Source organism: Aulonocara sp. 'chitande type north' Nkhata Bay, linkage group LG16 (assembly GCF_057382095.1).
Source record: "Aulonocara sp. 'chitande type north' Nkhata Bay isolate Kocher_YH1m ecotype deep benthic linkage group LG16, A_spYH_male_GT1.1, whole genome shotgun sequence".
Classification (NCBI taxonomy): Eukaryota; Metazoa; Chordata; class Actinopteri; order Cichliformes; family Cichlidae; genus Aulonocara; species Aulonocara sp. 'chitande type north' Nkhata Bay.
The window spans coordinates 25,264,579-25,292,139 of NC_141359.1; the positions used below are offsets into that span (position 1 = coordinate 25,264,579).

Below are 27,561 nucleotides of genomic sequence, written 5' to 3' on the forward strand. Positions count from 1 at the left end.
CCATGTGTCTCAGAAATAAGAATTTCCAACCATATTTAAGTTTTTTATAAACAATTGCAATTTTCACCTTATAGCTCCTATTGGATGCATCAAACCCCTGTTGGCCAAATACAACAACATATGGAGAATGATTTGAAAAATGATTTAACAGTGTACAAAGTATTTTTCAAGGGTTACTGATCTGACACTGATAATCAAATATAATCAGCAAACTTCTTTGTGATTTGTTTCGATTGAAGGGTAAGTTTCTGTATTGTAATAAAAAAGCAGCCTTATCAAGGCTTCTTTGCATCTGGTGGACAAATCATGGCGCACACTCTAGCATGTATAATCACTGACAATGTCTCTAGGATTTGAAGTACTATTAGTGACAAGCAAAAATAACCTTAAAGCAGTGCATTTCTGTGTAAAGTCTATACCTGAAGATACAACCCTTTCTGAAGAGTAAAAAAATGTATAAAAAGACAATTAACCAAACTATGATTTTTTTTTTCAGCAATAGCATATAACTCTCCTTTTTTCCTGCTTGAAAAATTAAGTTGAGTAATACACCAATCAGTGATATAACAACAATTCAAGACACTGGGTAGCAGAACTAGCTGCAATACAAGTAAAGCAGTAACTAATATGCCTTTCAGAACACTAAGTAATGTCGTCTCACCTCACAAGCAGACATAATGGATCTTTGCTCTTCAATTCATCCAAGTGAGTCATACAGTCATACTGTCATACTGTAGCCTGAATGGCTCTTTTCTATTTTAGAAACTCTCCTCTAGACTCAAGCAAGCACAGTCAGTTTGGCATAGTAGATATCCATACTACAGAAGAGAATCCACTGGATGTCTTAGTCACTGTGGAAGGTTGTAAACATTTTGCATTCACTACATTGTCTTTGGTGTAGCACAGATTTCCTTTACATATCTTGTTCTTTGACATCTTTGCTCACAACCTCCTTTTCACTTTTGTCTTTTTTATATTTGTTTTTTCCATTTGTTGTCACACTGTTACATGAAGGTTGAGAGGCAGCAGAAGGTGTCAGTTTGCTTTTATTGGCACTAGACGTGTTTTTAAGTTTGTCTGTGTCATGCTTTCCCTTGTTAATGAGCTTTTTATCCTTTTGATTGTTAATATTGGATGTGTCATGGGACCTTCTGTCTTTTCCTGGACACTTCCTTGTATAATGCCTGAATGCTCTCTGGATGACAGCAGCTGAAACCTCCTCCTGTTTGCGACGGAGGGTGGTAGTGATGGGTTCGTAGGACAACTTGGAAGGATTTGAGGCCATGAAACGCTCTTCCATTTGCTCCTTTAGAATGTCCATTTCTCCACCCTCACCTAGAACACGCTTTGTGAATGCAAACAGGATGTCTAGGCAGTGAATGCGGTCACCACTCACCATCGGTAAGTCCATAGAGATCAGGTCAAACTTGTTAGGCTTGGCTATGCGCAATGGTGGTTCCAGATTATCTGCAAATTCTGAAAGCATTTTATACTCAATGAACTGTGTTGCATGAGGATCAAACCTTTCCCAGACCTCATAAAACGTTTCAAAATCATCCTCACTCAGTGGGTCAGCGCTCTCTTCAGTAGCTACACCAAAGTTTTCCAGGATGACTGCAATGTACATATTCACCACAATAAGGAAACAGATGATGATGTAGCTCACAAAGAAAGCAATTCCCAGTGTAGGATTTCCACAGTTTCCTTTAAAATTACTACCAGGATTCTCCATCTCAGGGTCACAGTCATCTTCATTTTTGTTGAGAATGGGATATAGTAGGGTATCCCATCCACCTGAGGTGGTGATTTGGAACAGACAGATCATGCTGTTTGCAAAAGTCTCAAAATTGAAAAGATCGTCAATACCTCTTTCCTTCTTGACATATGCAAAGTTTGACATGGCAAAGATCGCATAGATGAACATCACCAAGAACAGCAAGAGACCAATGTTGAACAAGGCGGGAAGTGACATCATCAAGGCAAACAAGAGTGTGCGTATTCCTTTGGCACTTTTAATAAGGCGGAGGACGCGGCCAATCCGTGCCAGTCGGATGACTCTGAACAAGGTTGGTGAAAGAAAGTATTTTTCTATTATTTCGGAGAGAAACAAACCTAAAGAAAGAAATGAAAAGATTAAACACTGGATGACAGATTACTGCAATATTAAAAATGTATCAGAGAGAAACTGTAAATGGAGGTGAGTCATACCGATGATTGACAGAATAACAACGATGAAATCAAATATATTCCAGCCATTCATGAAAAAGTAGTGCCGGAGTGAGAGCATCTTTAATATGCACTCTCCAGTGAAGACGACAATGAATATCACATTTACATAGTAGAGGACGTTTTTCTTGTAGTCTGATTGTTCATCAGTTTCCACCATCATAGTGACCATATTAAGCGATATTAGAACCATGATCACAATATCAAATGATTGCTTGGTGGTAAAATCGAAGATGTATCCTTGAATCTTGTTCTAAAACAGACATGCATAGGAAAAATAAACAACAATAAATTTTGGATTAAATAAAAGTGAGGGTTTTAATTCATACTGAATGCAGTCAAGGCTTGAGTTACATACCGATGGTCTAGGGATCGGTTTTTGTGGTTTTTTTGACCCCAGTTTTTTCATGGCATTGTAGTATTTCTTTTGTTCTTCAGTCATAAAGATGTCTTGACCTCCGAAGTAAAGAAAGCATGATAGGCATGTTGAATCACAACAACATGTTGGAAGCCAAAATACCACAAATTTGTTTAAAAAGCAGATTTGATACTTATCTTTTTCTTTTGCTGATTGAAGTTGTCTATAATGACACCAATGAAGAGATTGAGTGTGAAAAATGCTCCAAATATGATGAAAACAACAAAATAACAGTACATATATAGGTTGATCTCATAGTCTGGTTGTTCTTCTGGCTACATAGATGACAGAAAAAACGAGACATTAAAACAGAGTCATCCTTTGAATTTCTGTACTGGTTGAGTTCATGTGTGCCTCATGAGGAGTGGCCCTACTTGTGTGGCATTTAGATTACCGTAAAGCCCGCCCCCCAAAATAATTTTGTTCAAATAAAAAGGACTTCAAAGCCTGATGCAGTTTGTCACCTTCAAACTTTGAACTAACAGCTAACTGGACTATTTTATCTTTACCAAGATTCTGATCTGTAAATACATTTTAAGCATTTTGATCATGATTAAGCAGCAACAGCAGGAAATGTTTGGTATGCATCAGGTGTAGTGTTCCACAGCTTTAACGTGGCCAAACAAAATAGGATAATCTAAAATTAATTTAACAGTGTTATATGTTTTTCGTGAACAACGTGTCATCTCCACAAAAAAGAAGGTGTAATATGATTTAATTAAACATTGATATTTTATAGGAGTTCAAGCATTTCAACACTGAAATACTAAAAAAATCACCACCTTGCTTTGAGAATCAACAGCAGCATACATGATGTCCATCCAACCCTTAAATGTAGCCTGTAGAAAAGAATACAGCAAGTGGCATTAAAAACACATATTGTTGTATTACAAAACTGGCACAAAATTTGACACTAATTATGAAACACAATACTGAGTTACTTACCACTTCCAACAGTGCAAGGTAACCCATGCCAACATTATCAAAGTTGACCTTGACGGTCTTCACCTTAGAATCCGTGAAATTACAGTCTTTCATATGTTTCACTTTTGATGCAGTAAACGGCTCATTTGTGGTTGTGTTGACACAATAGTAGAACTTTCCCGCAAATAAGTTGACCCCCATGATGCTGAAAATGAGCCAGAAGATGAGGCATACCAGCAGCACATTGAAGATAGAGGGAATGGCTCCCAATAGGGCATTGACAACCACCTGCACACACAAATCATGACATATCTGTAAAGCTGACAGGGATCACAGAATCTTAAAGTGATGTACCACACTGTATACTCTGGCAATGGGGAAAAACAAATGTGTGCCAACATGCATATTGACATCACACCTCATCACAGCTATGACTAACGCCAAAGATCCAACACAACTACATGGTAAAGGTGGAAACAGAATCAGGAGAGGAGTCAGCAGATGAGTTTTAAATTTTAGATAAACATTGAAATGAACACCTGGTAGAGAAAGGAGGATGCCGCAAAATTTGATTACTGTAAAAAGAAAAATACATAAAACATAAAGAAGATCATGTTACATACGCAACAAACAATATCAAAACAGCGATACTGGCATGGAAGCTATTATGGCACTACTGACGCACATGAGAATTTGTGCATGCAAATCAGGGAATACTCTGGCTACCACGTGAGGAAAGATGATCACTGTAGCAGTGCTGTAAATCTAGACCACCACAATATGAAGGCAACTAATCAATACCTGCCTTATTGATTTCAGCAGCCAACAAAGCTGTCTCTTCAGTTACATAAGTTATCAACCTGATAAGACCATGCTTGCATAGCACGGCAAAAAACTCTAATGCCGTTAGATATCACAAGAGAAAAGTGATATAAGAATAATTTGATATTTTGGTATTTATTTATTTTTTGTTTCTTAAGAGTTAGAGTAGCACTTTATTTGACTTTATTTATTTCACAGCTGTTGTTTTTATTTATTTAAGTTCTTTGTACCTTCGAGTTACAGGATTTTATTTTTTGTGTTGTATTACTTTTGATTTTGAATTGATTTATTTTCATTATTAGATGTTGTGTATTATCTCTGTAAAAAACAAACACATTTCTTGAGTCAATGAAAACAAATTTACAATATTAAAAACAGCATTTTTTTTTTACTTATGAAAAGCACTATATAATGGGGTTGTATTCTCAGCAAGAAATTCCCGCAATGTCAAACTATTCCTTTTATCAAAATTCTGCATCACTGGTGTATATTTGAGGAAAAAAGTGATTTTTTTTCAACTTGTAGAACAAAATACTTAAGCTTACCAGGATGACAAATGAAGGCAGGAGAAAGGGAATTGGGAGAAGACAGGAATGGTTGCATGCAACAAATTGTATTTTTTATTGTTGAATCTGTGCTACAATAATTAAGCAATTTCTGATGGCAAAAAGGTGGCCCATCTAGAGCTAACAAGCTGTACCTAATGAAGTGGAAGTGTTCTGCACTAGTATATTGAGCTAGTGCTAGACAGCACGACTCTGAATGGATAAGTACTTTCAACAACTCTTACCCTCATGCCCTCAAAGCGTGACAGGGCTCTCAGTGGCCTCAGAGCTCTTAGAGTTCTCAGAGACTTGATGGCACCAAGTTCATTAGCACCTAATGCGTTGGCTACCAGACTGACCAGTGAGACCTAGAACACATGCAACACATGTCATGAGCAAAGAAGAAATATTACACACATTAATCAAAGACAGTGCAGTTTCATTCTACGTCTCAACACAACAAAGAACAGATTCAGCACTGTGTAAGCAGAGTTTCAACCTACATCAACAATTAGGAAGTCCAACCAGCACCAGGCATTTGTAAAATACTTGGCAAATCCATATGCCACCCACTTCAGTAACATCTCCAGAATAAAGATGTAAGTGAAAATTTTGTCTGCATACTCCAAAACTGTTTTAATAGTCTTCCTTTGCTCAATGTAGATATCCTCAAATGCCTAAATGTGTGGAAAAAGACAACCTTTAGTAATGCCAAACGTGCACATAATGAAATTTCCGTTTGAGAATCTATTGCTTGATGAGAGATCCTAGATAAAATATCTCACATAAATCCACAAAAGAAACCAAATTAGTCATCCAAATGCAACATTTGCTTTCTTCATGTAAATACTTACAAGGGCCCCACTGCTAAGCAGGATCATGAAGATAATAAAGCTCTCAAACCAGTTGTGCTCCACTATCCGATAACAGGTTTTTCGTAGTGTCCACCATGTCTTCCACCAGCCCACATCTACATTTACTTGACAACAACGGAATGTCTGCACACAGGCTGAAAAAAGACAATGGGCAGATGGGGTTTTAGTCATAGAAAATGCAGATTCAAATTACATTTAAGGTTAGGTAGGTGGTGAATTCACCAGCAGGGAAACAGGGATCGGGCTCCATAGTGTCTTCTAATTCAAAGTCTACGGAAATTGCTCCCTCTCCAGCTGGAAGACCATCCACTGTGCTTCCCTCTGAAGAGCTGAACTGTCCATCATCATCATCTTCAACGATCTGTTTATGAGAGAATGTGGATGAAAAAGAAGTGTTGGGTGAACAAATACAACAGAGCTATTGAGCAGCACTATTTTCACACAGAAATAGTTATAACATATGATCGTTAAATTAAAGCAGATATATGATCACACACAAACACATGCAAAACTTTAGCCAAAACAACAAACTATTAGTGCGTTGACTCCAAAGAACAGTTGAGTGGTTCTCAAGAGCAAAGGCACCAAGAAGTCTGCATTTCCTGCTCAGTTCCATATTACTGGAGGAAGAGCACAGATAGATAGATAGATAGATAGATAGATAGATAGATAGATAGATAGATAGATAGATAGACAGACAGACAGACAGACAGACAGACAGACAGACAGATAGATAGATAGATAGATAGATAGATAGATAGATAGATAGATAGATAGATAGATAGATAGATAGATAGATAGATAGATAGATAGATAGATAGATAGATAGATAGTGAGAGAGACTGGTAAATTTAAAGCCTGGCAATGCTTTGCAGTAGCCATAAGTTCACTCCTTTAGCCTGTTGTTGTATAGCTATCTGCAGGGCGTGTCTCCTAATAGCTAGTATGAAAACAGCTTGAATGTCTTCCTGGAGAATGCAGAAGCACTTGGCTGCCCTGGGACCAGCTAATGCAGAACAGGGAATAATGTAAGCATGTTACTCTGATACATTGTATGCCCTACTGTTAATATAATGATGCTTTGTACATCCATTCTACAACTGTAAATCTGAAAAGGGGAGCTTAATGTTACATTTATGGAAAACAAAGAGTCACAAATCAACACAATATGGCTGATTTTAAAATACAAACTATTTTGAATAATCAACAGTATTATAGCAAAGCTAACTCATTGTGTGCTGAAATCCAGAAATAATGGCTAATTACCACTGTGTTTTACTAACCCTGAAAAATCATAGGCACCATATTAACACCTTACAGGATATTTATCATTAAAAATATCCTTTATGTTTAGTGGTACACTGGGCTATAGTCTATCAGTACAGTCACTGTAAAAAGAAAGTACTCCTTTTAGGTGATGTGTATCAGGACATAATAACACATTAATTAATACAACCTCAGATGAACTACAAAACGTTATATATTACACACTTCCGGGTGTGAGCACATCTATAAAAGCAGACGTTTTGGCAGTTTGCTGGTCTGAGCACTCAGGTATGTGTTAACACAATGCCAAGGAGGAAAGGCATCAGCAGTGAAGTTAGAGAAGCATTCTTTACTTCCCATACATCTGGGAAGGATTATAAGAGCATTTTGAACAAGTATGAAGTCCATCATTCTACAGTCAGAAAGTTTAACCACAAGTGGAAATCATTTTAAACCATCCACTCCTGGCTGAGCTTGCCAGGAGTGGACATCTCAGCAAATTCACCCCAAAGTCAGGCCATGCAATGCTCAGGGAAACTACAAAAAACTCAAGAGGTTTGACAGTACGAAAGTACAATTAAATAAAGACTAAACAATTATGACGTGTTTGGAAGGATTGCCATGAGAAAGCCTCTGGTCTTTAAAAATAACGTGCCAGCATGGCTTGAAAAACTCGTGAAAAACTGAATTTTAACAAACTACATGTTTGCTCATAATTCACAGTGCCACGTTTGGTGAAAAGCAAACACATCATACCAACTGCCAAAGAGTCATAGAGTCCAACATAAACTACTTTTTATAAGTATTCTGCAGTCAAATGTGAGTGCATCTGTCCAAAAGCTAAAACGTGGCCCAAATAGGAAAATTGTCCCAACCACATCAACAGATCTACAACATAATGGCTATAAAAATGTGTTCATAAATGAAGGCCTTCAAAGCAATGTTGTAAACACGTGGGCTAAAATTTCTCAAGTCATACAGAAAACAGTTACTTCAAGTTATTGCTGCTAAAAGTGGTTCAGTAAGTTACTGAATCATGGGGTGTACATGTCACATGCTAATTCTATATATATATTTTGACTTACTTTTTGTTAAATAAATAATTGTTTAATCATTAACATACACGAGGGAGGGGGAAACATATTAGAAAAAACAAATCAAGTGAGTGAATTAAAGTCATCAAAGAATTATAACCCTTTAATCTCTGTTAAAGGGTTATTTGATTCTTCTCATAAGCAGGGCACTCTTCGATGAGTCTGATGTATTGTAAGGAGTTCTTACAGCATCTGTATCAAGCAACAACAAGTAAGCAGAAACAATACAACCCTTCCTTTAAAATACTGCCAAGAAATATTATTTTTTTCTGTTACCCATCCAAATAATAAATACATTCACGGACAGCAGCAATAACAATGCAACAGTAATATTATAGAGACTCAATATATTCCTTTCCTACAACACAAAACACCGTCCTCTTAGTAGGAGGATTAAGCTCCCTAGCACTCAGACTTAAATGGCTCATAATGTAATGTGCACACTGGTATTTTCCCGTCTATATGGTCTCTTCTTGTTAGAAGGCTATGGTATATGTGCAGTTAGGGAAAGTATCATGATACATGTCATTGCCATGACTGTAGATTGTAGGCTAAGTCCTTCACTTCACTTCACTTCACTTCACTTCTTCTATTTGCATACAATACAAGAATGGAAAACCCCCCAAATGACCAGTGTCACTATAATGAGTGCCCTGAAAAACTGACCTTTTTTTATTGAGCCATACTATAAACCTCTGCTGTGCAATAAGGTGCTTGAGCTTTTTTCATGTTCAAAGCTTGTAAAATTCAATTAAACCTGAAAGTTATCTTCCAATTTACACACAGTATGAAAACCTCAGGTAGGGCTTGAGCCATCACTTGAGACAGCATCTTACCAAAAACAAAATAAATGAGTTTAGACAAAAGAGTTTAGAGAAAAGCAATTGTTCATGCTCAGGAGATGGATATACAAAGTGATCACTGCATTTCCAAGTGTCAGGAAGGGAAGAAATTTCATCAAGAAATTCAAAGAGAGCCACACAGTACAGAACAAGCTTGGCAGATGTAGCAAGAGAAGAATTTCAAATACTCTGGAATTTTGAACCTGGTATTTTTAAGTTTTTGTGAAATAATTTTGTTTCTGTGTGCAAAGTAAAATAATGTAAGAATAAAAAAAAAACTAGGATGTTTGGAAATGAACACTAGGATGTGTTAAAATTCCTTTCTCTGTTAAACAGGACTTGGAAAAATTTGTGAAAAGTTATAGACGACTAACAATTCTGTCCTTTGCTGTATGGTAATGAATATCTAATTTACCTCACCAACAGTGTTCTTTTAAACCAAAGTCCTATGTGATTGCATTACATGTCATAAACATTTAACTTGCAATGTCATTTAAAAAATGTGCTTTAAAACAGAAATCAGGAATCTAGAGAGAGCAGTTTGACCAACAGGATCCTTACCGCAGGGCATCCTACTGCATCTGATGATGCACTGCTGAAGTCCTCAGTGTTAAGATTTTCAAAGTCAGACTCTCCGATAGCAATAGGAACAGTGACAGTCACACTAGGGTTGTTGATGAACGACATTATGGAATCATCACTCCTGCTGCTGACTATGTATTTGTCCCCAGTTTTGTCCACGCCAATCACCTCTCCATTGCCATGATTGGAGATTCCGTTTGACCCTAAAGGTTTGTGGAGTTCATCCAGAGATTTTTCCTCATCCTTCTTTTGTTTCTTATCTCTGAGGCAGGCGCTGCTGCAGGTGCTTCGAAGCACCGACTTTGTGAAGGCAATGCCTTTGTGTATGCGTGCCATGGCAATTTGCAAATTGTTTGACTCAGGGTCATCTTCTTGCTTTGCCAGGTTGTCAGCACTGAATGAACTCAGCAAAAGAGCCAAGAAGAGGTTCAATACCTATAAGGTAATGATATACAAGATAAGATTTGTAACTGATAATAACAAAAGAGCACATATTACTGTAAAACTGAATAATGAACAGGTTACTAAATTGGGAATTACATTTTTAAACAGATTAATGAATTAATGAATTGACCATAAAATGTAATGTACCACAAGGTTTCCTATAAACATGACCATCATGTAGAGAGTGAGACACTTGGGAATCCCAGCCACTTCCATACAGTCCCACATGGTTTCTATCCACTCTCCACAAAGCACCCGGAAAACAATGAGGAATGAATGGAAGAAGTCATTCATGTGCCAACGAGGAAGTGTGCAGTCCTCAGAAATTTTACACACACAGTCCTTGTATTTTTTTCCAAATAGCTGCATGCCCACCACAGCAAAGATGAAGACGATAATGGCCAAGACCAGTGTCAGGTTGCCCAAAGCCCCCACTGAATTACCAATTATTTTGATCAGTTTATTTAGAGTGGGCCAGGATTTAGCCAACTTGAATACTCTAAGCTGTAAAAAAAGAGGAAACAGAAGTTATTTCCTAACTCAAAATACAACACAACATACATGCTATTGCATTTGTTACAAATAGAAGCATATAAATCCTTAGGAACTATGTAGATCCAAGTTTTGTCTTTCCTTTTTTTTTTTTTTAAGTGCTTAACCAGAGATAGTGACAGTAAACCAGCCTCAAATTATAATGCTCCCTCATTTTTATTATCAAATGTTTTTATAGTGGTATACATTGGGATTTTTACATTGTATGCTGTGCTGCATGTTCTTTCTGTCAGCATGTCAGGGGTGTGAAATCTAATGGCTGAGTCACACTAGAGTAAAAATAGGATGACAACCTCTGGCTGAGAGTGGGAAAAAAAATCTGTGGTTGCCCAGTAATTGCATAGAACTAACCATTTCAAAGGCAATGAGTAAGTTCATTGCACTTATTTGCAATAATTTCGATCATGCCACAGTCTCCGACCACTATTTTCATAGTCTGATTATAGCATTAGGTAACAAAGCCAAAGCTAACCAAATAAACAGCAGGGTGCTGAGTGGATGAGTGGATCTTGTAACATATTGTTTGATTATTTATTTAATTATAGCAGAGTAAACCTGCTCTTCAGGTTTGGTATTTCCTAACCAACTCAGATCTTTTGGTATTATTTGCTAAGTGACTGCAAGTTTGAATATACTAAACACAGGCAAACACTGTAATAAATGTATACAAAGATACAGATAATTCCAAAGGTTTCGCTTGCTTCTTGATGCAAGTTTAAATTATATTTAGACTTACCAATCGGAATGATCTCAAAACAGACATGTTCTTCAAACTTTCCAAACAAAGCTCTATCAAGCTTAAACTGACAATGATCCCATCAAAGATATTCCATCTCTCCTGAAAGTAATAGTATGGATCCAGTGCAATCACCTTGAAGACCATTTCAGCCGTGAAGATGCCGGTGAATATCTATACACACACACACACACACACACACACACACACACACACACACACACACACACACACACACACACACACACACACACACACAGACGCATACAAAGAAAAACCCCAGTGAAGATTAATAAAATCAATAGATATTTATATTTAAAAAATATTCTCTAAATTGAACTAACCTTATTGCCAACAGCAAGCATGCTTTGGAACCCATCACTCATTGGATAATGTTCCATGGCCATAAACAATGTGTTTAGTGCAATGCAGATGGTGATGAATAGATCCATAAATGGGTCCATCACGATTAGTTTGACAATTTTTTTTAATTTCAGCCATCCTGGACAACACTCCCAGATTAGGAAGGTGTGGGCAAAATCATACCAGCAAGGAGGACACTTCTGCCGTGACTCTTCAAGTTCTGATTGCAAAACATATTTTGTGTGAAAGTACAATTTAACTTTTTTAACACCACAGATATAGTCAGGATTGGCTATTCATGCCATGGTGAAAAACACCTACCCTCCATTGTGGTGGTTATGACACTAGCAATACTATGAGCTCTCTGTCTGGCCTCTGGGCTCTGAAGGTAGTCCATATATCCCTGGTTTATTCCTCCAATGCTCTGTCTATATTCTGTGTCAGTGGTGTCAGCCTAGGGATAGAAACAATTTTTACACATAAAATGTAACCATACAAAAATATGTTGCATTTTACAGTACAAGCATAAATATTTATCATCGCATAACATTTACTAAATAAATGAAAAAAAAAAAAGCAGAGGAAACTGTTCCACTGAAAGCTGCATATCTTTAAACTATCCAAAAAGAATATCTTACAGTAAAGCTCTGGAATAACTGACATAGTATTGGTACATTGATCATATAGTTAGAAGCTACAGCTCTGCCTATCATTGTCCAAAAGCACAAAGCAGCAGTATAAATCAAAAGCACTTGAGCCATTTCAATAACCAAGAGTCCATTATTGTATCATTGATAGACTCAGGAAGAGTTTAAGTTTAAGTTAAAATTCCAAGGTTCATTTGAGTTTAGAAAAGTTGTGACTTATATTTTCTGACATGCTAAGCTGCATAGCTTGCTAAAATAACTGAGAAATAAACAAAACAAAAAACTGACAAGCATAGTTTGTGACATATGTGTGTAATAAATGTGTGTGTATAAGAGCCAGAAAGATGAAAAGGCCAAAATAAACAAACAAAAACAGAGCAATACAGTAAGCAAGTTATTGGGCTGTCTGGGCTACAGAACCCTTTCTTACATTGTCTCCAGTGGAGGCCATATCTAACGTCACTTTAGGTGGAAGGAGCCCCCCGGGTGATGAAGGGAGTGCATTCCTACCCACCAGAGACACAACGCCATTGCAGTCTACAGAGCTGTGCCTGATCTCACGGGGCTGAAATCTGCGATGTGAAAAGAAGCTGCACTGGCTCATACTGCTGCTGCGTCGATCACACCTTTGGGGAAGAAAAAAAGAGCCCCTCCGACTCAGGGTGTCCTCAAAAATGCTGTTCTCATCATCAGCAAATTCATTTTCTGAGCCCACATCCTGGGCTTGACTTTGGAAACTGAAAAGGCTGGTCTTGCTATTCCTTCTGGGTGAGAAGAGGGGTCCATGAAAACTCAGAAAAGACTAGGAGAGAAAGATAGTCTCCGATGGATGTGATATATGACAATCAAAAAGAGGACAGAAGAGAGAGACAACGATCTTCATATGTACAAATGAAGAAAAAAAGGAACGATTTCTTTGGTGAGAAAAACTTCACGATGATGATGATTTCAATAAAAATGCAAAATTAAAACTGTTAATGAGAACAGTAAAGATCATGATAATGATCATGATAGTGGAGAAGGAAAGCATGATGATTATGGGGATGATGACGATGATCATGATGAATTGTTGCAAGAAGGAAATTGCTCATAAAAAATATATCCTGATGATGGCATATGATAGGAACTAAAGAATTTGATGAAGACAGAAGATGATGATGAAAGTGATGAAACCGATGGCAATAAAAGTGTGATGGCAGTAAAGAAAAGGTTGCATTTAGATTAATGACATGAGATAAAAGAAATCAAAACAATTTGTTAGCAGCTCATGAATGTTTAGAAAAGTTAGTAAATCCATATTAAATATCCTAAAAAATTATAATACATACACATACAACCTAAAAAATCAAATGGCTGCAATGTGTAAGTTTAAATTTGGTAGCCACATTGTCAGTCCATTTGCTTCTCCTGCCTTTCAGTCATTTTGAGCCCTGCAAGAGTTTGACAAAAGTCAGTCAATCTTCTCGCTGACAAGGCTTACAAAGAGCTTTCTGAATATATATCTGCCATTCAAATTAAAGAGAGTGATCACAGACTGTCATTTTGAGTCGTCTTTTAATAAATTACTGAAACTGGAGTGAATTTAAAACTGGTACTGTCAGTACTTTTTACATGATTTTGAAATAAAGTTATATTGAAAAATGTCAACAATGAATATTTCACCATATTGAACACTGCATTAAATGCCACTATAATTTGGCAATTTAAATAAATAAAAAAAGATTAATTTAAATTATGAAAAAAATGGATTTGTACAAGCCGAGTTGGAACAAATGTAACTTATAATAGAATACACTAATTTGCAAAGCACATAAACCCAAATTGTATTCACAGTAGAAGATCGAAAACATAACAAAAGTCTGATCTGGAAAAGCGCCATTTAAGAAATATAATGGCTAAATCGGAAATTCAATGCCAGCAATATATCGAAAAACAAGTAGGACAGGTTCAGGTTTAAGTTTTTGTTGCCTCCAGTTTTGAAACATGTTGCTGCCATCAAAATGAGACAGTAATTTTCATTAAATAGTAAAATGCCTCAGTTTAAACAGATGATATGTTTCCTGTGTTCTATTGTGAATAAAATGTGAGATTTGTAAAAATTGCATTCTGTATTTATTTGCATTTTGTATAGGGTCCCAACTGTTTAGGATTGTTTCATTCTAGAGTAATTTACAATAAGTGTAGTAAAGCTACAGTAATAAAGTACCGTATAGTAATAAAATATAATACACCATGAAGATGTGAAAGGAGCTTTAGAACCGAAAAGATAATATCGCTTTCATGGCATAGAAAAATACCTGATGTGCAGATGAGCATTTCATGTCATATTTGAGCAGGTTTGCATCCACAGAGAAGCGACTGCGAGCCCTCTGTATACTGTCCTGTGACTCAGATTTGGGAAGTTTTCCCTCGGTCTCTTTTCCTTCTTCCTCCTTTTTTTTCTTTCGCCTGTTGCGTCTCTCCTTTGCACTTTTGGAGCTCAGCTTAGAGGCATCAGAGGAACTCTCTGTGCCACCAACTTTATCACCGGCCTCCCCACCCACTGCTGCTGCAGCAGCTAGTGCTGCCTAGAAGAGGGAAGATAAGACACTGATGGTAAACAGGCTGATAAATGTCTGATTCTTGATGTGAACCTCCTGGAGAGTTAGGCCCATTCTGCATGTGTGCATTCTGCCAGTCTGCCTGTGCAAGCTTCCTCCAGGTAATCCAATTGCCTCCAAATGTTATTGGTTGAGATTTAAAATGTGCTGTAGGTGTAAATAGTTGTGTTGTTGATAGTGATAGATTTGCAACCCCCATAGACCTCCCAAGAGAGAGGCAAGTCTTAAATAAAACAGGAGCCCAAATCCAGAGACCTTAGCTGAATAAATGATCATGAGAATGTGTGGATGGATTTCTCTACTGGTAAAATATAAACATAGAAAGGAAAAAAAGTGTCCTAAATAAAAAAGGGAAAAGCCCTCGAATGACTATATAGATAATAAATCACACTTACCACTTAAACGTGTAGATATTATATAAAATTACTACACAACCAGTATACAGTTATATAAAATACAAAATTGCAAAACTGATTGCTACTGCTACATCCTAGATGCAAGAAGGAGCGTTTCCGCAGGTCCTTCCTCCCTGCAGCTGTCAGACTGTACAATCAAAAATGCTCCCAACAATCATAGATGTTTACATCTGCTCTGTAACTGCAATAATTTAATCAACCGATTTGCACTACAACCTGGCTTTGCCTCTTATCTGTAGTTAATTTTATTTTATTTAATAACTGTACAGTACTCTGTTTATAGTAACATTTGTCCTGGATATAAATATGTATGAAAAAAATTGTGTATGTTTCTTTCCCCTTGTGGGACAGTTAAATTATTATTCTATTCTATTCTATTCTATTCTATTCTGATTGAATTTACAGTACTTCAAAGAAGATGCATTTTGACTTAACTAAAATTATATCTTGAGAGAAATTTAAGGACTCAATCAATGTACCTGAGCTTCCTCTTGTTGTTGTCTCAGCTGCTCAACCATGGCCTTAAACTCCTCTTCCTTCTCCTGAGCTTCCTTTGCAGCGGCCTGGTTCTGCTCCTCATAGGCCATGGCTACAACCGCCAAAATCAGGTTGATCAGGTAGAAGGAACCAAGGAATATGATGAGCAAAAAAAAAATCATGTAGGGTTTCCCAGATACACGCAAAGTCTGCAACGAAAAAACAAACAAGATTTTGCACTTTTTCAAATAAAGTATTTATACTTAACATAAAACACTAGGTTCCCGTATTTCTTTTTTTATTCTAACTTTTTACAATTTTTCACAATATTTTTATATACCTGCCTTTGGCTGACATGACTACACTGTGCTAAAGTGTGGAGACATGCAAAAATCCACCCTAATACAGTGGATATTTTAAAAGTTAGAGGGCCTTCAAATAGAGGTGTATCTAAAGATTGCACATAATAAAATTGAATTTTCTAGGTATGAAAGAAAATCACAGTAGAGCTTGGTAAAACCTCAAACAAATCACTTTCATTACCGTTTCAAATTTCAAAATCTAAAGTCGATGTCTTTCATTGATCTTCACATTGATTTTCTTTCATTCATCATTGTTATAGAGTAATAGTAACAACAAAACGAAGATTAATAACTTGTCAGCTAATTTACTACAAATCCCGCCTGTCCATTTTACTCCTCTAAACTCCATGTTTTCATATTCAGCGTGTGTAAAAACCTTAAACTTTGAATTCCACATTTTGCATTTATGTTATTTCTTGCTCTAAAACTGAAATAGCCACTCTACCATCTATGTAATTATGCTGTAGCAACAAAACATAATTGCTCTTATATTCATTTGCCTGAGACCAAAACTATATCAGCCAAATTATCTGGTAGTACATGTAAAAAAAAAAAAAAAAAAATACAAAAGTTATGACATAAATACACTGCAAAATTAGTTACAGTGACACACTGGACTCTAGTGTTTAGTGTTATAAATCATCCATGATGCTATTGTCACATGTCTCATGGAGAGAAGGGGAATATGACAAAAGTTTAATAGAGTTGCATATTACCTACATTTTTTTTCTTCAGTAATATATATTAAGTACTTTTTTATTTGATGGATTGTCAAATCTGTATGTGTATATGGATAAATGTTAATATGACTTTACATATAACTATCAAACAAAGAAAACCGTTTCTGTTCCATTTCACATTCAAGAAATGCGATCATTTGATGGCTTATTATTAGTCAAAGTTAGTGCAGAGTGCTTAAAAGACCTGCTTATGGGAGTCTTATTGTATTACTGTTTGCTTTTCTTGATAGTACAATGTAGGCAGTAGCCTATTTGCAGTACACCCACATGTTTTTTTGCAGCCATTGAAACTATGTTTGCCTATGTTTGCCTCAGTAGGACTCTTGTTTTCCTTTGACCAAGATGCACCTGCACGGCATTTAGATGTTTGTTTAAACAGAAAGCTCTGAATACTCTCTATAATACTGTGGTAGGAGAATGCTTTTCCCATAAACAGCAGGCACTGCCATTTCATGTCCTCAGAGAAGAAAATATGGAACAATCTGAACCACGTGAGGTTAAAAGTGTTTTTAAAAACAACCAAAGATGTTTTCATAGAAACAAAGTTAACTAAACGCAATTTCTGGAGAAACTGCAGTGGCATTGTTGATTGTAGTTTGCTTCTGGTGCAGCCAAAAAATTGAAAGTAAAGAGGTTGGAATATTTCTGAAATAGTCTAAAATTTCAAAAATCTTAATAGAAGCACCGAGAGCACAATCAAGCTTGTCTTTTGATGTATGAACAGTCTGTCTACAACAAATGCTATCAGACTAGTTGGCCAGTGAAGAAGAACAAGGATCACCGACAACAATAACATTTTTAATGTACCTGCTGGTAAAGGTTTTCCCAATAATCCTGGGTCATCAGTCTGAACAGTGACAGGAAGGCCCAACCAAATGAGTCAAAACTGGTGTAACCATAGTCTGGGTTCTTTCCTGCTTTGTAGCATATGTACCCTTCTGGACAATGCCTGCAAGAAATCGACTCTGTTAAGCTCTAAAGGAACTGGCACCACAACGCATTATATTCAAAATGAGCCAGAATTTTTCTTAAAATGGCACATTTTCTCATTTTAAAGCTGAGATGTGTTTTCTGTTAACCATGTTGATAAAATTTGGTTATATGAGGAAATTGTTACATTCTGTTATTAGTTATATTTTACACATGGTCTCAACTTTTTTGGCATTGGGGTTGTGTTTAATATGGACCTTATTCAGTACTCTGGTAACTGGAGAGGAAGCTTGCTTACCCAGCTCCACTGCTGTTTCCACAAAGCAGTGGATCTTTGCTATTCGAAGGAAGGTAATAATAAAGACCTGTTTGGAACAGAGAGAAAATAGTAGTATTTAATAGCAGTGGTTTGTTGGAGGTCAATCACAAATACTGATGTAAGTATCAACAGTAGAAATGGGGTACAGCTCTGCAATGTACAGCAGTGATTGAGTAAATTATCTCGACTAGCTGTGACTTCTGTGTTGCAATATACACTTTTCATTTAAATTTTTAATTGTTATGTGTTAATTTGAGATTTGAGTGTTAATTTTTAAATTTTTTTTTTTTTCTGGGATCAAATACTTACTTTTATTTTCAAAGTCCACAGTCACATTTGTGTTATTCCAATAGCTTTGTACAAATTCTTCTAGTATGCACTTATTTTTCAGATTGCCCATAAACAGTTGTAAACCTATTAGGGCAAAGACACTCAGGCAGAAAACTGTGAGAATCATCACATCAGCAAGCTTCTTCACTGACTGGAACAATGCAGCAACAATGGTCTTTAGGCCTGTAAACACAAAATCACTTGCAGTCAGTCGAGAGACAGTAAATATACAAAGGGATACCAGTGAGCTTTTCCTTTAGTGGTAATCCACTTAGAACGCATCCATGTTTTTTTTAGTATATTTTTTTGTTTGTTTGTTTGTCTAAACCCAGTGCCACCACTATTTAATCCATCTTGTTGATCTTTTGGAAATAAGTTAGAATAAGAGCAGATTCTCTCTCTCTTTTTTCATTACCATCTACAGAACCACCTATAAGATGACATACATTTTATAGGTTGGGATTGTTAAGAATTGTTCATTTTCATACTGGTGAAACAACTCTGTGAAATAGGTGTGATAATATAAATTTGGCACTGGTGGGTCCATAGCTGCTCAAGGGTGGGCAATTGGATGAGCGTACTGTTAAACTATAAAAGAACAAAACAAATATGGTAACTGCTTACCTGGAATGACAGAAATTGCTTTGAAAGCTCTTAATACTCTGAATGTCCGAAGGACTGAAACATTGCCCAGGGATACAAACTCTGTTACATACCTGCAAGAAAAATTATAATTATTTTAGAATTCAGAGGGGCTGACGGCACGATATGGCAGCCTCGCCTCTGTCAGTCTGCCCCAGGGCAGCTGTGGCTACAACTGTAGTTTGCCTCCACCAGTGTGTGAATGTGAGAGTGAATGAATAGTGGAATTGTAAAGCGCTTTGAGGGTCTTGAAAAGCGCTATATAAATGCAATCCATTATTATTATTATTTACAGAGATGACAATAGGTGTAACATAGAGTCATGCAAAACAGCAATAATGAAGCTACAGTCAGTACCAAAAAATTAACGCCAACAAGCAACGTCTCTGTTTATGAAAGCCTGATTATTTTTTTCTTTGGTGAGTCTTTTCCAAATGTGTGACAAAAACTACAAAAATAATGAAAAAGCCCTGTACTTACGCCATGACAATGACAGAGAAATCCAGCCAATTCCAGGGATCTCTTAGAAATGTGAACTTTCCTATACAGAACCCCCGAGCTAAAATTTTAACGAGGGATTCAAAGGTGTAAATCGCTGTAAATGTGTACCTGTTAGAAAAAGGAACACCAGTTACTCTTCACAGTATCTACACTGTGTGTATGTTATGTATGTTTGTAGAACACTTACTCCACGTTCTTTGCCCAGTCAGGTGGTTGGTTCAGTGTCATAAATGCACAGTTAGTGAGAATAGTGCACATGATCACCACGTTGAACAATTTACACACAGTTGTCAAGGAAGTAACAGATTTTGTTGTGAAAGTAAAATAATTTTTTCATGTAAATAAAGGAACAAAGTGAACATGTAATCCTGGGCTTAGGTCAGCTCAACATCAACATTATTCATGCATATCAGATTCATATCTTAATGAAAGGATATGAGTGTACCAGAATCTGAATTGATAGCCTTCGTAGAGGGTTGAAGGCACTCAGGAGGTACAAGGCTGCACTGGCATTGAAGCGAAAAATGACCTTTCCTTTGTTTAATACAATGAAAGTCTGGGAGAGAAAAGACAGACAGACATTTATACATCTTTATACTCTTATGTGGATACTCTTTGACTGTCTTGCATTATAGTTTACAAAAGTATACAACATCATACAACACTGTGCAAAACTCCTCATTTCTTTATTTTTAAAGCATTTTAAACATAAAGAAATTAAGGGTGGTTCGAGAATTTTGCTAACAACTTTATATACTGCTGACAAATTTCATATGAATCATTTTTATTGACTTCTCATTTAAGATTTAAAACCAACAGTGGAATTTTAATAGCTGCGTGCAATTTCATAAATAATGAATTAATGTAAACTCGAACACTACAGAGAAAAGATCTAAACTTGGAGCTTAGTGTTCAAGTTTAAATTTAAGCAAACCTACCTTCTGATTACTGTAGGTGGGATCCAGGTCCTCCAGTGGTATCGACACCAGTCCTTGAGGAATGTCTCCATATACAAGGGGGAGTGGTTTGCCTGCCTCCAGGTCACGGTTTGGTCTGAGCTTAATTTCATTTTTGCGCTTTTTCTTCTCTCCCTTGGGTTTCTTGGCATTCTCTTCAGTAATCCGTTTTTCGATGGCTTTAAGTGACTCATGGGTAAAGGGACGGAAGCTGTCTGGACCTGGTGGTACAAGCAGCTGTTCCATCTTTTCATGCTGCACCTTCAGAGTGAGCAGCTAGCCTCGAGCAACAGAAAGGCCTCTGGCATTAGAAAGACACAATATAGGGAGCAGTTTAAATAGCAGAGTTATATTTTTCTTACATCCAACATTATTTGGCTAAAAAAATGCAACTTAAAATTCATTTTGTTATGACCTGCCTCTCATTAATAACTTTTAATCGAGAAGAAAGAACAGTGTGTTTGTTTCTGCTCTTAGGTCAGAGGAAAAAGGAAGCTATAATGAGCCTAGAGTTGGCTGTCATACATATAAATTCCTTTCAGCTATGGTAAAATTAGATCTAATTACCTGCTCGTCAGTAGATAAAATTAAGATTTTACATGACAATGATCAATTCCAGGTGAGACTCAACTCCTCTTCCATCCCTCAAAATGGAAAAAGTCTGCTTTTCCCTCACTGAGACAGAGCAGTGAGAGGAAAAGATCCATCTTACTAATAGGCCTGACTAATGTGATGTGTTACAAAGACCTATGCACTATTAAATATGAATGCCTCATAGACTGTGCCATATCTCTCTCTGGGTTCCCTGCCAGAGAGTTTCAGAATGATCCAAATGCAACAGTGTCAAAGACAACTTCGACATGTTGTGCAGTGATCAAACACATGCAAGAAATCAATCCCTAAATCAGTGGTCAATCAGCTGTTCCTATCATCGAGTTATACATGTGTGATGTAATTATAATAATCAAGAGAGAACTTTTTACTTTTACTCCCTACATTTTAAATGTCTCTTGTCTCTACTTCGTAAAATAATCAAATGAGAAATTTGAGGAACATTATTATTTCCCTTCACTGCACACTTTCAAACATTAAACTGATTTGAACCTAAATGGAGGAAAAAGTAAAATATACATGAAAACCCTATTAGTATATCCATTCCCGGTGCTTATTGCACATAAAGAAAAAGGTTAAAAAATTAATGTATCACAATTGCAGTATGTTCAGGGTTAAAGTTGGCTGGAATGATCCAGAACAGTGTTTTGGGGCCAATGCCAATAAGTTGCAGTCATGTTACTTAAGCATCTCTCTAGTGTCACAGTAGAAGATAAAACCGAGTAATGTTTCTTTAAGTGGCAGGAAATTTCAAATGAAACATTCAAACAGCGCAGCAAACATCAACAAACACACAAGCTGTTTCTGTGCAGCATGTCATAGAGTGTGTCTGCTAGCTAAAGATACACTGCTTTATTTCTCAGGAAATCTTTGTGAAACAAGCAAAAGACTCCTGCTTCATTACTGGAAGGAGACACAGGAAAGTTGGTGTAAAAATCTTCTAAATCAAACATACAAGCAAACCCCTTGTGAACAAGGGGCAGTAGCTTGTCTGATATAATGAAGTTGTAAAAATGACTAGACCAGGAGAGGAAGAAATGTGATTATTTTTAAAGGTAAGGACTGCTCAGTGACATTTGATGAATTGGAAATGTAAAGCTTGTAATTTCCTCAATCATTTTAAATACTCGATCTGTACACAGTGTGTTGCTGAAGTTTCAGTATGTTTTCTCCACATTGGGAAACTTCCTGCAAAGGAAACTAAAGTACACTCAACAAAAATATAAACGCAACACCTTTGTTACTGCTCCCATTCCCCATGGGATGGACATAGAGACCTAAAATTCATTCCAGATACACAATATAACCATCCCTCCCAAACAGTGGTCACAAATCAGTCCAAATGTGTGGTAGTGGGCACATCTGCCATATTGAGATAATCCATCCCACCTCACAGGTGTGCCACATCAGGATGCTGATCTGACATCATGAGTAGTGCACAGGTGTACCTCAGACTGCCCACAACAAAAGGCCACCCTGGAATGTGCAGTTTTTTGCGCTATTGGGGGTCTGGGGACCCAGAACCGGTCAGTATCTGGTGTGACCACCATTTGCCTCATGCAGTGCAACACATCGTCGCATGGAGTCTATCAGATTGTCAATTGTGGCCTGTGGAATGTTGGTCCACTCCACTTCAATGGCTGTGCGAGGTTGTTGGATATTCGTGGGAACTGGTACACGCTGTCGTATACGCCGGTCAAGCACATCCCGAACATGCTCAATGGGTGACATGTCCGGTGAGTATGCTGGCCATGCAAGAACTGGGACATTCTCAGCTGCCATCTGCCCTGAACAATGTGAACCATGATTCATCCGTGAAGCGCACACCTCTCCAACGTGCCAGACGCCATCGAATGTGAGCATTTGCCCACACAAATCTGTTACGGCGACGAGCTGGAGTCAGGTCAAGACCCCGATGAGGACGACGGGCATGCAGTTGAGCGTCCCTGAGACGGTTTCTGACAGTTTGTGCAGAAATTGTTTGGTTGTGCAAACCAATTGTTCCAGCAGCTGTCTGGGTGGCTGGTCTCAGACGATCTTGGAGGTGAACCTGCTGGATGTGGAGGTCCTGGGCTGGTGTGGTTACACGAGGTCTGCGGTTGTGAGGCCGGTTGGATGTGCTGCCATATTCTCTGAAACGCCTGTGGAGACGGCTTATGGTTGAGAAATGAACATTCAATGCACGGGCGACAGATCTGGTTGACATTCCTGCTGTCAGCATGCCAATTGCACGCTCCCTCATTGCTTGTGGCATCTGTGGCATTTTGCTGTGAGACAAAACTGCACATTCCAGGGTGGCCTTTTGTTGTGGGCAGTCTGAGGTACACCTGTGCACTACTCATGATGTCAGATCAGCATCCTGATGTGGCACACCTGTGAGGTGGGATGGATTATCTCAATATGGCAGATGTGCCCACTACCACACATTTGGACTGATTTGTGACCACTGTTTGGGAGGGATGGTTATATTGTGTATCTGGACTGAATTTTAGGTCTCTACGTCCATCCCATGGGGAATGGGAGCAGTAACAAAGGTGTTGCGTTTATATTTTTGTTGAGTGTATATTAACTTTCTGTTATTCAAAGGTTGAATAAAATATACTATGGGATTTAATGCAGGCTATGCTGGTTAGTTTGCATCTCTGTTGTTAATTTTACAGTAATGCATTATGTTGAACTGGTGTAGAGCAGCTGTAGTGTTCATGGTCAGTGTTAGGTCACATCAAGGGTACCAGACATCAAATTAAATTTAAGATGATGATGCTAATCAGATTCACTCACTGAATTCCACCTTGGCTTTATACTTTCAAGGAAATCAGCTAGACAGGTCATAGAGTAGAAGATAACTCATGTAACATCTGCCTATATGTGGGCAAGAGTAGATACAACATTTTAAATGTGTTTTTCTCTACTCTTGTACTAAATAACAGATGTTCATCAGAATTAGAATTCAGGTTGAACTAAAGTTCATCTGTGGTTTTCATCTGTCAGCTCAAAATCCAAATTCAACATAAAAGAAATTTAGGCCAGAGTTTCCAAAATAAAACCATCAGGCCAGTGGCAACTCTCTGCTACTGTCTTTTATATGGTGAAGATAAGTTCCTTCTTGAAGAGGAAATGTTTAGCACAAAACAAGACCCAAAGAGCACTTCTCTTATGTTCTGGCCATCACACTAAGCTAAACCTTCCTAATATTTATAAATACTGTATAGGTGATGCTGAAATCTAACAACAACCTCACTATTCCTTAAATAACTACAGTCATTAGACACTCATTTGATTTTGGCATAAACAACACAAAATCATTGATCCATCCTGCTTCGTATTAACGTTTATGGCTGCAGATGGTGATGCAATGGTATTTCTTAATATTGGGCCAAATGTGCATGGTTTTATAGGCTACGGGCTACCTGACCATTGATGATGACCCATGTCCATCCATTTGTGACCACAGTAGACCCATCTTCTGTTGCCTACTTTCAGCAGGGTAATGCAGTGTCAGAAAGCTCAAATAACCTCAAACTAGTCACTTGAACAAGACAATCAGTTCACTGCACTCAAATGACCTCCACAGTCACCACCTCTCAATCCAACAGAGAACCTTTAGGATGTGGCGAAATGGGAGATTTGCATCCTGGATGAGCAGCTGACAAATCTGCAACAACTGTGTGACACTATGATGTCAAAACTATGGAAGCCCATTTCCGCCACTAAAAAACAACAGAAAAAAAGTTTCCATCTTTCTTTCGTGAATGACATAATTTCCTTGTTACCCAGAAGCTGAAGCCCACAGCTACAAATGCTACAGCTAAGCTACTGGTATTACAGCCACTCATGAATGCACAAATTGCTGATTATTTTCAGCGTGGCTTCACGAATGATGAAATCCTTGTGGTATTAGCTGAATCACATGGCGTTACTATCAGCAAACGTACTCTCAAAAGCACCAATTTGTGATCTGGTTCTGAGTGTGCATTCCACGTAGATTACGGATTGGCAGAGCTAAATCGAAATTTCGAGTTACTTCTCTCAAAATTTCGAGTTAATAAATCAAAATTTCAAGTTAATAAGCCGAAATTTAAAAAAACTAAGTCAAATTTCGAGAAAGATAACTCATAATTTTACATGGCATATATATATATATATATATATATATATATATATATATATATATATATATATATATATGCCATGTAAAATTAAGGCAGTTCTGAATGCAAAGTGGATTTCAAACCTGTACTAGTAAGATACATAAGAAAGGGATGAAAATAAAGATATTTTTTTGTTTATTGTATCCATGTAGCCCTACCATATTCTAGCTCCCTAAGTTATTATTAAGCTATTAAGCCTTTGACAGCTCATAGACTATAGCATTGAGACATGTTCTTTCACAATATAAAAGTAAATCACTCAGTACCAGTACCATACATTTTTTAGTTATTTGACACAAACTAAAAAACAGCTGCAACAGTAAGACAAACTTTCCAAAAGTCTCATGATTATCTGCAAACACAAAATAAACCTTGATTTCCTGTACCTCAGCCTGCAGTGAGTAACCTCTAAAGAGGCATGCATCATTGTGTCAGTCTGTTCCCAACTCATTATACATAACTTGAGATATGAGCCACTACCACTTCAAAGCTTCAGTGTGCCCACTTAAGTTTATCAGTAACCAGTCTGCATTACAGGCGTTTGCGTACTGACCTAAGACAGAGAAATTTGTTCCCCTAACAGAACAGAATGCCAAAAAAATTTATTTGGAGTTGATTAGTCGCCAAACATTAGACTGACTCGTGGTAATAAGTTTCAATAGATGACTGACCTAGCCTATTAAACACAGCGTCAAACAGAAGCTTTAATATTTTATGTACATTACTGCAACTTAATTTGTATGACCTCAAAGTGCATCTTAGTACTTAGATGAGATAAGAGGTGGTTTGTGACACACTCACATTTCTAGCTCACAACTAATGCCTGCTGCTGTCTCCAACGGGGTACGGAGTCAAGATTCAGTCTGGCATATCCAGGGCGTTGGCAGAATAGCTGTTAACAACCTCTGAAATAAAGGCTTTTATGAACAACCTGTCAGACTACCATACGGTGCGGATAGGACTGAACAGAACACTCTCATCTCTAATTGACAACAATCTAATAAAGATGTTTACAGTAGGGGAAACAGGAAGTCATCTAAAATGGAGTGTGGGTTAATAATTGCTGCCATGGCCATTAACGTTTGTAATATATTGTAAACCGCAATCTGTTGTCTTGTCTTGTCTTGTCTTGAGAGCTCAATCATGTTTTTCCTACACAGGGCTTCCATAAAAACTGATATCAGTAACATTTATGTAGCTACAAAGACTATGCCATACTTCCAAGGTTGAAAAATATTGTGCAGATATATGGATAACCTTCAATTTAGATAAAGGCAACAAGATAGATAGATAGATAGATAGATAGATAGATAGATAGATAGATAGATAGATAGATAGATAGATAGATAGATAGATAGATAGATAGATAGATAGATAGATAGATAGTCTCTTAAATGTAACACTGTAAGACTTCTCAATCACCACCATCTCTATATGATTAACCAAAATAAAATAACTTTTAAAACAATTCTCATAATTAGGACCACTTAAAGAAAAACAATAACAAAAACAAAAAAAAAAAAACACTTTTTCTTCTTCTTCGTCTTCTTTTTTTTTTTTTTTTTTTAGGAAATTTAGGATAAAAAGTTGCTGTGTTTACCACTCACCATTAGTTTTCCATCCTTGCCAGGTGGAGATTTCTCTGGAGAATATTTTGAAAAAATGAAACTTTTTAGAATGATTTAAAATACGGCTGTCAATCCGATTATGGTGTTTGACGCTTCTCCCGACGCAGACCTGGTCATTTCCACGATTCCGGTAGGAAAACCCTGAGAGAGAGAGAGAGAGAGAGAGAGAGAGAGAGAGAGAGAGAGAGCGAGACCGTGTCCGCCCCTCCGCGCAGGAGGGAGTACTGTAGTAAAGCGATTCCGGGGAGCTTCCATAATACCGAGTAAGGGCAGACCACCAGATATTATTATGGTGAAAATCACTGCGTGTAATTGTCCAGAATAAGATTCTGGAGTTCAGTCAGAAAGTAACAACTTAAGCCACAGTAATAGATCTGATTGTGTTCTACAACTCTCTTTGTGCCCAAGAGGCGTGATGTCATTGGTGGCAGGTTTGTTCTGTCCGAAATGCTGTAATCGCTGAAAAAACACACAAAAAAGCTGTTTTTATCGCTTCATGGTAGCACAGCAGGAGACTATATATGCACCATCGTCGTTTTCCTTGTAAGAATCTATTGTATA

At 37.3% G+C, this 27,561-nt stretch overlaps 1 protein-coding gene across 2 annotated transcripts; it reads right to left on the reverse strand.

Annotated features, from left to right (window-relative positions):
• Positions 1 to 831: 831 nt before the first annotated feature.
• LOC147311644 (sodium channel protein type 2 subunit alpha-like) lies at positions 832 to 27,116 on the reverse strand. Of its 2 annotated transcripts, XM_086267451.1 has the most exons (26): positions 26,980 to 27,116; positions 20,592 to 20,910; positions 20,089 to 20,209; positions 19,841 to 19,928; positions 19,633 to 19,761; positions 19,135 to 19,226; positions 18,490 to 18,693; positions 18,160 to 18,226; positions 17,739 to 17,880; positions 15,832 to 16,038; positions 14,634 to 14,903; positions 12,011 to 12,143; positions 11,671 to 11,909; positions 11,327 to 11,500; positions 10,186 to 10,542; positions 9,574 to 10,029; positions 6,033 to 6,171; positions 5,790 to 5,944; positions 5,439 to 5,612; positions 5,181 to 5,303; positions 3,590 to 3,856; positions 3,427 to 3,483; positions 2,782 to 2,919; positions 2,585 to 2,689; positions 2,209 to 2,479; positions 832 to 2,112 (listed from the first exon to the last, which is right to left on the reverse strand). In XM_086267451.1, the coding sequence occupies exons 2-26, from the start codon at positions 20,853 to 20,855 to the stop codon at positions 914 to 916; spliced, it is 5,571 nt and encodes a 1,856-aa protein (XP_086123577.1). In that variant the 5' UTR covers positions 20,856 to 20,910; positions 26,980 to 27,116; the 3' UTR covers positions 832 to 913. The 2 variants fall into 2 exon arrangements, 1 of the variants encoding a protein (XP_086123577.1); XR_015125458.1 differs by lacking the exon at positions 832 to 2,112 and having other exon boundaries at positions 2,341 to 2,479; positions 2,782 to 2,807.
• Positions 27,117 to 27,561: the final 445 nt, after the last annotated feature.